Source organism: Pyxicephalus adspersus, chromosome 3 (genome assembly GCF_032062135.1).
Source record: "Pyxicephalus adspersus chromosome 3, UCB_Pads_2.0, whole genome shotgun sequence".
Taxonomy (NCBI): domain Eukaryota; kingdom Metazoa; phylum Chordata; class Amphibia; order Anura; family Pyxicephalidae; genus Pyxicephalus; species Pyxicephalus adspersus.
In genome coordinates, this window is record NC_092860.1 from 25,719,548 (window position 1) to 25,733,710 (window position 14,163).

Sequence of the window (14,163 nt, forward strand, 5' to 3'; positions counted from 1 at the left end):
AATGGCAGAATGATAACAAACAACACGTTCCTCATAGCTCCAACACTGGAAAATACATACAGTACAGATATAGAATAGAATATCTTGTCCGGTCACTATTGCTTTCCCCCTCCAATATATATATATATATATATAAATATATATATTATTCAACAAAAAATATTTTTTGGCAATTTGTTTTAGAGTACAATCATGTAGTTACATTTTATATGTGAATTTTAAATATGTCCAATAAAATGTGGATGATGTTTTAATCATTTTTAATTTTAATACCTCAAAAGTCCTGTGATTGATTTTTGGGTCATTGGTACCAAAACATCTTTTTACAATATACTTTATTTATTTGGAATGTGGCATTATCATGAGGTACTTTTGGGAAAATAAATATTTCTACAAAAGAAGGAGAAAGGAGAGATTTATCCCTAAGGTAAATATTCTCAATGCTACTTTATTAGTTGCTAAGCCATTAAAGCATATGTATACAAAAAAGGGATGGAAAGAATGTCTTTTTGTGGAAGACTAGGGTTTTAAAATCTTTAAAATCCTTTATTAAAAAGCAAGCCAAAAAATATTATACACAAAGACAAAATATCAGAAGCCATATAGTTCCCCATAGGGAGCTGTTTTCAGCACAGATACACAATTAGGGTTCCTTACATATAATTGGAGACCCATATAACCAAAACTTATAATTGTTATATAAGATGTTCAGTAAGTGACCTAGACTCTCACAACCGATGCGTTTCGCCCCAGTGGGCTTCCTCAGGGGATAGGAGACCTTTTGGATATGAACATCAAAGAAGGCAAGCAGTATACTTCTTATTGATGCAAGGTAGATGTTCTAATGATAGTGACAACACGGTAATAAAGATGTCATGGATGCCAGTGGAGTGGAAGATTTGAAGCAAAATGGATATTGCTACTTTGGACTTGCAGTATCTAAATTATACAAATAATATTTCTACAGGTCAGAAACCAGTGAAAGGCGCAAGCTCAACTACTGGATCCTATCGCCTCCCCACATCCAGGCACTTAAGAAAACGATAGACTGCATACTGTTAATCTGCACCACCAACTTTATAAATTATATATAGGTGTGCCAGATCATAGGCACACTCCTATGTGTTTCTCTTCTTAGTGGAGCTTAATCATAGAGTTTTCTTTGGACCAATATTATTTTGAGCTTGATATAAATTGACACTCCTAAATTGGAATTGATACTTCCTTATACCCCAGCCCTTAGTTCATTCACCTAGGTGAGGGGACAATCTGGAAAATCATTAGATAAGCACTAGATATTTGAGATATTCAGCTTCACCAGGATCCTTCAAGAAGAATGAAAGATTCTACCCTTTATATTCTTACACACTCAAGGTGAAATGCAATGATCAGGCTCTACCCCAGGAGCCCTCCATCCCAGTCAAGAGATACATGTAAATAGGAAGCATGGAGACCCCTTCACTTGAAATTTCTTGAGCTGCTTGTGTGTTCTTGGGTTGATTTAGACACCATGGCCCTGATTCATTAAAGTTCTCCAAGGCTGGAGAGGATACACCTTCACCAGTGAAGCTGGGTGGGCAAACCTGGAATGGATTTCCAGTAAAGTCATTAGCTATTTGTTAGCAAATGTCTGGACCAGATCCATTCCAGGTTTGCTGGATCACCCCACCCAAAAAAAAAAAAAGCATGCACATTGGGTTGTTTAAATCAGCTTCACCTAATTCACTAAGTTAGGTAAAAATAAGGAGGGAGACACTGAGATTCTGAAGATCCAGTAAGTTCAAAATGCTTTCTAGAGGGGCAGATGGGAACTGGTGGGGTTTATATTTGTAAAATGAAATTAGTTATAAGTGAAGTGGGGGGATCATGTCAGTTCATGTCACAGGGGCCTACTGTTGGCTACGTCCACCACTGGTGGCCACATAGGTACCCATGTATACTTAGACTAAGGGGACTAAGGGATAGATATTTCTGGCTGAGTGGGAGGTACACTATCCATCTCTATTAATTCCAAATAGCACCCCAATGGAGCTTAGCTGTACACCTGGGTGTGCATCCATTGTGGTGGGATGCTGCTATATTTCGATAGATTAATAGTTGCAAAAAAAAAATTACACAAAGCTTTTTTGTTTATTCCAGATAGAATTTTTACTCTCCTTCCTATGCCAGTCAGTTACTTAGCAAGTGAAAGTAATACATTTATTACTTGTAGTTGGTTGCAAATTAATTTATATGTTGATTGTAATATTACTCAAAATTACTAATTGAAGGAATCTTAGCACATGACAAACACACAAATGATAATGCCATAACGAACAATTGGCTTTAGAGACAACAAACGCTGCACCCATATGCAGCCACTAAATCAGTGTGGAATCCTAGGGTTCCTCCAGAGGTTGCTTGGGGTTCCTGGAGAAGTTTGGGACTCTCGGGTCAGGAAGTGACACCAATAATCACCTTGGCTGTCTGTAGGGGTGACATTCTTCCCACTGGCCATAACAATAATAATGTATTGTGCGCTGGAGATAAAGTAATTATAAAAAGGGTTCCCCGTGGACTTTATGTGGTAATGAGGTTGAAAAAGGTTGTGCTAGATTTTTGTTGTGGAGACCCATTACAGGAATGGACAATTGGCGAATGAAGGGGAAGTGGAAGGCAACCTGCTGTGTCCTCCCCATAGTAAACATAAGCGGTCATTAGCTGTTGGCATGATGGATCACCAAGCGCTGTCTATGGGACAGTTGGACAGATGTTAAATTTTCATCAGGGGCAATGAAAGTAAAAAAAAACAAAAAAAACACACTGGTTGTTTCATGTAACTATTCATCCCCATAATATATCCTTTAGAACAAAGAGTCCCATCATTGCCTCTTTATTTCCTGACTCCTATGCTTACTTGTGGCGATCCATATCTTATTACAACACGCTAGGAGCGCTCAGCACGCCCTTTATGCTAATTTCCTCCATCCAGCGGCTTCCGATAGGCGGACACGTTGACGGAGGCGTGTAGGTGAAGTTGCCAGGTCTGGGGCTGGCCGGGCTGTGCAGTCACGGAGAGATGTTGGGAGGTTGATGATCGCTGTGTCTGTGTGTTCCGCTGGCCGGGGGAGAGCTCCATGTCTGAGGACACGGAGGAGACGATGGACAAGCAGATGGCTCGCTGTAAAATAGTGGTGGTCGGGGACACTCAGTGTGGAAAGACTTCTCTGCTCCATGTCTTTGCCAAGGATTGCTATCCAGAGGTAGATGAACGCCATGCTGTGCACCTACCTGTGATCTCTTGTGTGCTGCATGCACCCATGTCATAGCTGCAGATTCCTTGCAGGGGATTCACTCTACACACCATCGGAGGATGAATGATTCACTATCACTGGAGAGAGTTCATTCCAATCATTGTCTGCTGTTAGCAAGGATTTATGAATGGGAGCTGTGTGTAAGAATTGGATCTGCTGGGGAATAATGAGTTAAAGTGTGTTTGTGATTTTGGTTTTCTTGTCCAGCTTGACTTCTGATTGGCTATCACCAGTTCTATCTATCCAGGGGGTAGGTGGAAGAGGTGGCCACCTTGGGTGCATGAAGGGCAGGAGATCTGTGTTGCTTCAAGTTGGTACTTTGGCCTTGGGTGGTATTATTATTAATAAACAGGATTTATATAGCGCCAACATATTATGCAGCGCTGTACATTAATTAGGAAAAAGACCTTATCACTTTTTTCTAGGGGTAGGCAGAAAGGGGGTGCAAAAAAGCAAACCTACCTATGCGCCCTGTTATCTATCTATGGCTGGGTCAAGGGGTAGATGGAAGAGACGGGGTGAGAGCAGGACTTTCTACCAATGCTGCTAAAGCACTTTGTTTCTCAATCTATTTATTTATCTAGATTTTGGCCTGAGAGGGAGGCAGAAAAGGAGCGATTTGCAGAAGGGGGTGCAAAAAAGGAAAAGACCTTCTACCAGTGTTACTGAAGCACCTTTTCAGTATCTAACCATCTTCCTAGTGCCAGGCCGGGGGTTAGGTAGAAGAGGGGCACTTTAGCAAAAAGGGGTGTGAAAAAGGTCAGACCTTGTACCTATGGCTCGGTGCACCTTGTTATATATTTATTTATTTATCTAAAATTGGACCAAGGGGTATGCAGGTGAGGAGTGCTTTGGCAAAAAGATTAGCACCTTATATCTATTCCACTGCAACAGCTTTTCATTATCTATCTAGGGCCAAGCCAAGGGCAGGACGGTCCACTTCTGGTGCTGGAGCACCCTATCCCTTCTGTCACTTGTCGTTCTTCCTATTTATCTATCTGTCCAGGGCAGGACTAGGTGAACAGGGGCACTTAGGCAGAACTCCTATGCTGCTGAGGCACCTTCTCGCCTATTCATCATCATCATTTATTAATTTACCTATGTAGATGGTTTTCTTAATTGCACCAAGTTACCAGATAATCAGAATCAATAGGCTTTCATTGTTATCTCTTGAATGCACAGCTTTCAGAAAGAGTGGTATGGTTTTTGACTTTGAGAAGTCCCAACTTTTGCTAATTGGGTTCTTGCTTATTATTTCAGATCTTGTAAACAGAATGATGATTTTTACAGTTGTTTGGTTGGCCTCTTTGTTGTTTGTCCACTATAAGCCTAGGTGTGATATTACGCTAAGATCCATTGCTAGTTGTCTGGGAGGATCTAGTCTCTCCTTCCCAAATTGGTATCCTATGTTGGTTATTTCTGACAAATAATGTGATTCCATGGAGAGCTGTGATCAGTTCATTCCTGGGTTGTATCCACACCATGTGTTCTTATATATCAGCTTGCAGTACATTGAGGTATATAGTAAAATTGTATAGGAATGAGTCATCTTATCCAAAATCACTGCATGGAGAACGAAAAAAAACAAAAGGCTTTTACGAGAAAGTACTAAATCTGATATACTTATTATGAACTAAGAGTAAGCCAATGACTTCATGGTCCACTGTTGTTCTCTAGAATCCCTGGCATATCAGAAGGGTGATACTAAGAAGCAGTCAATGTAATCACTTAGTCCCCATGCAGTGCTTTACAAAGGATTTAAAGAAGCATAAAACTTTTCAATCTAATCTTCCTTGTGTGCATAATTCAGAGGCGTGACCTTTGCCAGACCAGCCAGAAGTAGTTGGAACCCCGAATTTCTAGGGCAGGGTGGTATTTTAAAGTTTTGCTTTAACTATATATTTGTGTAGTCAATATTGCATCAGTGCTTTGTTGTGTTTGCATACCTAGTTTACATTTACTCTTTTTTGACATTTTTGTGACTTTCCATTTAATAACCCCGGTGGCATTCTATGGTGCAGGCCATAGGTCCTTCAGAGTGTTGCGAAGCATCTGCTGTTCATTTGGAAGCTTTGTACGGTTTATGTTTACCACTAGGAGCACTGTTCATTTACAGTTTACATCAAAGACATATTTATAAACATTTTTCTTTTTTTGTCCAATATTTTGTATTTTTGTCAGTTAAATACATAACAATGGTCTGATTAAGCAATAATATCCTATGGTGGGAGACAAGGACAGTTTGGGTTTCAGAGAAAATGTCATACACCTCTAAATAAAATGTTTGTATTCTGTCCAGATGTGATCACAAGCTTATCATATACCTTTTACTACACTAAATGGCATTGATGTGCCAAGCAAACCAAGCGTCTATGAAATAAATTGGCCAAAATGTCTCTTTAGCTGATGTTTTCAGCCCCCCTTTGGAAAGTACTTTAAAATAATCAGTTCAGTGGCTAAAAAAATAAAAACATTGTCCATGTTATTACCGTACAGGATTATTTAGTCCTGGGAGATTTCACTAATTGGTGTTTGAAAGCGCTTGAGAATTCAGTGTTTTGCTCGTGTGGGCTCCATGGTCCTGCTCCATAAAACTGACACTTTCCGTCAGGCCCACAGAGCTTGCAAATGAAATCCGTACACAGCTTTCTTTCACAAGACGTGCTCAACCAAGATGCTACATGTAGGGTTTGTGTGTGTGTAATTTTCCGGAGTGCATGTGTAATAGCAAGCTGGCAGATTACATTGCAACAAGCATTACAGCAATTTTTTTTATTTTAAACTCTGCACTTTCAATTAGGTCAGACGTAATGCTACAGCAATCATCTGCCATCAGACATATGCTATGCATTTCTTATAGTGGAGTATTTATTACCATGATAATGTATGTCTTGCTTTTAGTTTTGGCATCTTCTGTTGTTAAGCTTTTTTTATGTTAATGTTGAAAAAATATGGGTTTGACTTTATTGGAGGAATTATAACCAGATAAGGTTATAGCGAGGTGCGCTTTATTGAACAAAAAAGCCTAGACAAAATATATCCAGACTGGTGACTGCAGAATATTTATAGGCTGACCATGCTAATATAATAGTGCTGCATTTTTTATTTCTCCAGTGCTGAAAATCAACAGTGCTATGGATTTTGATGGGTATGTGTAGAATTTACTCGACATACCTGGAGTTCTAGATTTGTTTGCTGCAGTTTATGAATGAACAATAAATGTGACTATGAGATGCAGACAATTTCCTGTACTGTGATCTACTTACATTGCTGTGTTTGCTTATACAACATTATTTACGGAATCTACTCGGTGACACTGAATCACCAGAAACATATGATTTATGTCTCTTGAAAAGAATAATTTTCTGCAGTTATAGTTTCCTGGTGTAATGAGTATATCATATGTTGTAGTCTGTTCAGCTTTTTGTGTCTAATCCAGACTATATATATATATATATATATATATATATATATATTCTTCTCTGAGTTCTGTCTTTTGTAGGGTTATTCAGTATGTATCATTATTGAGCATAGGAGGCAGAAGTCTCATGGTTAAAGTGCGAAAAACACAAAAGCAAATCTGAATTAAAACATATCAGATGAACAATTACTCTGCCATCCAATCCTGAAACATCTATACATTTTTAAGTTTTTTTTAAATTTTTTATTTTAAAGTTACTTCCTTTTCTCACCCTGTTGCCATCCTATATACTGGCAGAATCCTTCTGTTCTGGCTGCAGTGTACAGTGTCCTACAGAGGGTATCGTTCCTGCCTCTAACAACCAGAGCAGCCATTGGAACTGTTAGGGGTGGGAATGCTCCCCACTTTATAACTAGCTTCAGCCAATGGTGATAGGATAGCGCCTATACACCACTCCAGGTCCTCCTCCTTCTATGGCATCCCCACGCATGAAGGAGGAGCCAAGTGGCATCCTTCTTCTTTTCTCAAGATAAGTTTACATTTTTTCCTTTGTTTTTTTGTCTAAAACTTGAATGCCTACTTCCTACTAATTCCATTTTAATATTCACTATCAAAGTGTGCCTGTTGCTTGATTGGCTAATTCAGAATAAATGTTGGTGCACTTGTGAATAGGAATGTGGTTTAATATTTTTTTGCCACCATCCCATACAATTCTGGACCACTGATCTGGCATTGTACATGTCATCTAAGCCCTGCGACCAGTGGCAAGAGGTCTAGCTTTGGGAAACTTGTCATACAAGAGGGAGGGAGCCTCCTCTTTAGACTAAATGAGCAAACCTGGGTGAGGAGGTTAGCGTTGAGCATTAGGAAAATATATTGTTGCTTTCCATATTTCTGAAGTCTCACAGTAAGGACTTCATGTACCTGCTACTTGTGTTGTTTGATGTGCACTAATAGCCTCAATATTTACCCAGACTAAAGCTACGTACACACGTCAGATTTTTATCGCCCGATAATCGGCATCGGCCAATTATCGGGCGAAAATCTGCCGTGTGTACAGTCGGTGTCGTCCATCGTCCGGACGACCGACCTGCCGGATCCACGGACGATGGACGACAGCCGATCGTAATGAAAGTGAAGGGGAGAGCGCGCAGCAGGGTGCCGCTCCGTCGCTCTCCCCCTCCCCTCTCCATAGAGCATGAACGGTGCTGTATGTACAGCACCGTTCATGCATCGTTCACTCCCTTGTCGTTGGAAAGGATCGTGAAAGATCCTTTCCAACGACAAAAATTGGCAGTGTGTACGCAGCTTAAGACTACATACACACGTTCAATATTTGTCATTGGAAAAGATCTTTCACAATCCTTTCCAATGAAAAAAACTGCACGATGCATGCATAAATGAGTGTTGTACATTCAGGGTCATTCTGCTCTATGGGGAGGGGAGAATGATGAAGCAGCACCCCACTGCGCTCTCTCCCCTTCACTTGCATTACAATTATTTGTCTTCCGTCAACTGTGGATCCGCCAGGATGGTCGTTCGGACGATGAGCATTGTACACACGGCAGGTTCTTGTCCCATATCAGCCCTGAGCCGATTATCAGATTAGAACCATTGCATGTGTGTACGTAGCCTTAATGTTACAATGCAGTTAGAGTCTTTACTATGTATGCAAAGTAATAATGCTGCTGATTGTCCGAGGGTTCCGTTATACTATACTAGTTTACTGTAAAACACCAACATGGCAAGCAAAGGATACTAGAGTTCTTTATCACGGGATAAATCTGTCATGTGACTACTAAAACAGCTGTAAAATTGTGCTTTATAAATTTTCACATTTGTGCAGACATCTTTGTTAAACTGTCTTTCCTTTGTCATCTGCATTCTGTTACATTGTGCTTTGTTCTCAAACAAGTCATTGTATTCAGTTATACCCCAGTCTCCACTTTGCAGATACACTACACAGAAATCTTCCAAATGTGTACATAATTGAGTATTGTAAAAGGAAAGTATCAATGTTATGTTAAGTGCAGAATTATTCTGCCATGCTGCAGCCATACTCTTCTGACAATGGTTAACAATGTTAATAATTGGAATTGTTTATATGCATTGTACATTTATTGCTGTGTGTGCTTTGACTGTGTGCTGTCTGATCTGATTATGTGTGCTCTGACTGTGTGTAATCTGCATGCTTTCTGATTGTTTTCTGGTACACAACCACACAGTGTGGTCTTCTTTTGTTTTTTCTAGGAGGTGCCATGTTTGCATATTAATACTATGTATTTTGTTTGCTGTGTGTTGCAAGTGAGGCCAAATAGTGAGTGTGAAAATGCCAGTGGGGCACAAGATGACAACAAAGAGGAACAAAAACAGCCAGACTGGGCGGAATAAATTCACATTGCCAAATAATAAAGGGAATGCTACATTGACTAGAAGATCAAAAAAGAAGGTGGAAAATGATACTTGATAGTATCAATCTGAATGAATGTAAAAGCCCTTCAGTAATAGTGACAGAACTCAGGAGGGGGTAATCTGCAAGTGAGATCTGGGAGGGGTAGTAAACACTGAGAAGAAGAGAAAAGGAGGCAATGTGTAAATTAAAATAGGTGCACCAGAAAGGGGCAACAGTCTTTTATGTCATGATTTTTAACATATATTGACTAAAGCATTGTATCTGTCATGGCATTTGGAGGGGGTCCTATAGTTTATTATTTTATTTTTATTATTCTTATATTAGCATGTTTAACCATCACCTTTTTAGATATTAGACTTTGTCTTCAGCTTTAAGTATTTCATATTGTGTTGTGTTATTTTATCAACAGCAGTAAGATCCAGTTATATCACATAACCCTAATTAGATTGCGTGTGTCAAACTACTATAAATTGTTGTATAAATGCCTGTGTTATAGAACTACTGTGTAATAGGAAGACAGATTGTGCTCATGTAAAGGGTCATACTGACCCTGACCGTAACCATTTAGCAGTCAGGATAGTTTTTTGAAAGCTTATTGTATGACTAGTAAATATTTTGTGCAGCACAGTACTAGTTAAATAGTAAAGTAGTTTTTTTTGTAATTTTGCAGTGATAAAAGTGAGCTTTGGGTGGGATAGTAGATTTTGATCCAAATTGATCTAGTACAGTGTTTCTTAAACCAGGGTTCTGCTAAAGAATGCCAGGGGTTCTCTGAGCTTTGAGCAATTTGTGTTTCTCAGGTCATAGATCTTTTTGGCTATTCGTAAGGGTGACATTCTTCCCACTGGCCAGCAATGTAAGAGGCATTAATTACAATGATCGCGCTAATGTACTGTAAGCTGTGATGATAGCAATTATAACAGGGGGTTCCCTGAGACCTTAACATTTTTTCAGGGTGCTCACATGTTAAATAAGTCAGGAAAGTCTGGTCTAGTGATTCCGTATTGTCTCTAACATGGTATATCAAAGTAATGAATGATGCTGTACAACTATAACATATCATGTACCACTCAACCATGGGAAACCTGGATGAACATTGCATCTACTACTAATATTATGTAAATATTGTTACAGCCCTAATGAACATAAGGAAGTCAAAAATAGGTAGGTCATGTGAGGTAGAATTACTACGTTCAGTGGCCTTACCTATACCAATCTGTCTTATTAGCACTTAGGCTAGGTACACACGTGCAATATTTGTCGTTAGAAAATGAACGACTAATGACAGATGAACAATTATTTCAAATTATTAGTTCATATATAATCCACCAATAATGTAATGTACACACACTAGATACGATCATTTGAACAATGCAGGAAGTGACAGGTCCCGAAGAAAGTGTACTGCAGAACAATCCACAATCACTGAAAGACTGTACACACAATAGGTAGTGAACGATCATCGCCCAAACAGAATATTACAGGATTGTTGTTCGTTTCCATCTACATTCCTCGTTCATCAGTGTTGTTGGCCTGCTTTTTGCACTTTTTTTTTTTGTTAACGCTTATATATCGATTGGTGTTAATCATTCGTTTCCATCAAATATTGTACGTGTGTACGTAGCCTTAGACTACGCACATATGTGCAATAATTGTCGAACCACTAACAACAGATCAACGATTATGCACGATTATTTTGAGTGACCGTATTGTGCACAATTCTGTACATGATTTACCTATACAATTGTTCAAATATAATCCACCAATAGTGTACACACGCTAGATACGATCGTTTGAATGATGCAGGAAGTGACATGTAAAGGAGAAAGTGTATTGCAGAAATATGCACGATCACTGAACGACGGTACACACATCCGCCTAGAAGGTCATTTCCAGTGAAAATCATCATTCATATGCGTCGTTGCGCACTTTTTTTGTTAATAATTATTGGACGATCAGTGGTTAGTCATTTGTTTCCAACGATAATTTTTGCACGTGTGTACGCAGCCTAAAGCTACGTACACACTTCCAATTATTATCGTTGGTAAACGAACGACGAACGATCCTGCACGATATCTGCGAACGATCGTATAGCACCGATCCTGTACATACAGATAACGACCCGATCGTTCGCAGATATTGTACACACGATAGATGAGATCGTTTGAACGATACAGGAAGTGATGTGCACCACAGGAAGTGAGCGAACGTTCGTTCATCGCGCATGCTCAGACCATGAACGATCACTGAACGACCGTACATACGATAGATGGTCAACGATCGTCGTCCAATCCGATCCGCCGGTCCGATCGTTCATTTCCAACGACTATTCTCGTTGGTCGGCGTCGTTGGTTACTTTTTTTACGAACGATTTTTGCCCAATCGATCGTTCGTCGTTCGTTCATCGTTCATTTTGAACGATAAAAATTGGAAGTGTGTACGCAGCTTAACTTTGCAAAGACGTTTCAGTGAACTGTTATGCCACCTATTGTGTATGGCACAATGAGTTAGCTGGTGGCTTAATTTGGCAACTCCAATAATTAGCACTGTTCTATATGCCTACTGTGCTCTTCACATAATAATATCAGCTAGCTAGGTCATTGGGCACTGATTAGTCAACATCTTCCTTTATAATAAGCGTGACGTGCTCTGCATAGAATAATAAGAACTGATCCTCCGTTATGAAGTTGAGAATGCTAGTAAACTGAGAAAGCTAGTAAATCCGTATAGTTAAAACATTATCATTTGTGGGGAAGACAGCTGTCTTGTGTCATTAGGTTAAAATACTTTGGCCATCCAGCATTTTTTTCCATCAGAGTATTTATTTCCCCCCCCCCCCCAGAAAAAGTGATTTGCGAGCTTCTCGATTATGTCAATTTGTTTAATGGCTGATTAGCTCAGCAGACATAAGCATAATACTTAAAATGCGGAGGTGGCAGCTTCTTTCCATATTTGAACCATTTTCTTGATAAATCATTTTCTTTCAGACTACAGTAAAAAAAAAACAGTCATAGAGTTTTTTTTTTTATTGTGAAGCAGGGCAAAGGAAAATGATTTACAAAGAAAATGCCTCACCCAGTGATTCAACCTCTAACCTTTTGTGGTATAGGCTCCCATTCATTAGACATCTAAATTATTTAGGCACTCAAGGTAGTGACACAACAGCTGGTGAGAAGCATTCTCTTGGGAGTGAAAATGGGCTGAATGGGGATAATGCCTGTGAGTGGAAAAGGAAAGAGCTTGTCAAGGGATCTAAGACAGAGCAAGAAAATTGTCTGCAATCATTGACTAGTGAGCCATGATATTGGAGGTAGAATAAATTGTGAAATCACAAAAGAAAAAAAAATATGAATGAAAAAAGACAGCAACTGCAAAGTGCATTGTTCCATCTATAGTTGTACTATACTACTTTTCTTGTATTGATGGGTCCAGTGTTTCCCAATACTTTATTCCAGCTTCCTAACGTCCGCACCCTTAATGTGTCCCATTTTTCAATTGCCTTTGCATAATGCCCAAAATGTCCATTGCCCCTGTGTGACTTCCTAGTGTCCCATGTTTATAAAGAGTGTAATCATGTGTTTGCAAGTGGTCACTTCATTGTTACCATTTTTGCAAGAAGTTTTAGGTGGTAAAGGTAACTAAAACAGCTTAAAAAACTCTGTCAACAAAGCTTTATACCTACCATGGTACATCAAGACTCTCCAGTGGGACACACATAGCTATTGATAGTATATAGTTAAAAAACTTTGAAAATGATGGTAGGTTGGTACTGAGTGTAGAAGGTAAAAGTTAGCTGGCAGCCTGTCTGTTTTGCTGCAGAGGGGATCTGGAGTAGAAAAGATACAAAGTAAAAAAAAGATACAAAGTATAGATCTTTCATCCTTTACCAGTGATATTGTATCAAAAGCCCAGCCTGAGCAGTTGACTGAAAGTTAAAAAAGCTATTAGAATATATATTATACAGTATATTAAAAAGCTATTAAAGCCTGGCTATAAGAAGCATGGGAGACCCCTTGAGTCAGACTAATGCGTAAAGTCTTCTCTAGCATATTGCAAAGATTACCAATGGGGTTAAAGTCTTGCCAATCCATGTATGCAAATACAATGTTCTATATGCTATGTATTATGCAACACCTAAGAGCTAATTTTATTTGAAATTACAGTTATCATAAGGTTAAATAATTATTTGTTCCACCTCTTGGCTACATATAAAGTGTTTTGTGGCAGCACAGATTTTGAAATTATGGTAAAAAGATCAGCGGAGATGAGAAAAGTGCAAAATAAAGGTTATTTCTCTCTGTTACTGTGTGCCAATTTTTAGAATGTGTTGGAACAGTGTGCATACTTGGGATGGTAGTATAACTTGCAGTAACAATCAAATCCCTTTTTTGTAGATAGATCTGTGGTATTCAGTTGGCTTCCCCAACACCATACAGGCCTGAAAATCCTTTATTAAAATTGAGCAATAATTAATTGTTATTGCATCCATTGTGTGATGGCATATTCTATCCCATATACTTTGCTCAGGGCTGTTTATTATCAGGGTTCTTATGTACATATTGAAAGAGTTTGCTAAAGGATAACTAATCTTAGGAACAAAATTTTATTATTTTGCAGTGTGGATTTGGTGGCTACATTCCTTTCCAGGCTAGAATACACCAGAATGTCAGTTCTTCCATCAGAGTTTCTAAAGTTTTTGCAGGACCCAGAATATTAAAAAAAGACATTGATAAATACATATAGACACCTTAAAATGCATGTTTTACATTGTGGTTGTCGCTAAAGAATTTATTGTATAAAGTTGGTTTACTGATCATTTTTAACATTTCCATACACATGCATTCTCAGATTGTTTACATGTGCATATGTTTAAAGAGACCCTGTCCCAAACTTTAAATATGAGTTTAACTTGCTCAGCACAGCCCCCACTTGCATATCATAACCCTCTCATTTCCTATAAGTAACTTCTTTTTTTGCCTAATCTTTTCACTTCTTCCTTCCTAACTTTCATGTAGCTACAGGGAAAGGAACAAACA

General features: G+C 38.9%; 1 protein-coding gene across 1 annotated transcript in view; it reads left to right on the top strand.

Moving 5' to 3' along the window:
* Positions 1-3,039: 3,039 nt before the first annotated feature.
* RND2 (Rho family GTPase 2) overlaps positions 3,040-14,163 on the top strand; it is an 84,878-nt gene continuing 73,754 nt past the window's right edge. The window contains exon 1 of the mRNA XM_072404019.1: positions 3,040-3,242. Coding sequence (XP_072260120.1) covers positions 3,117-3,242 — 126 coding nt within the window. The 5' untranslated portion in view covers positions 3,040-3,116. The remainder of the gene's footprint in view (positions 3,243-14,163) is intronic.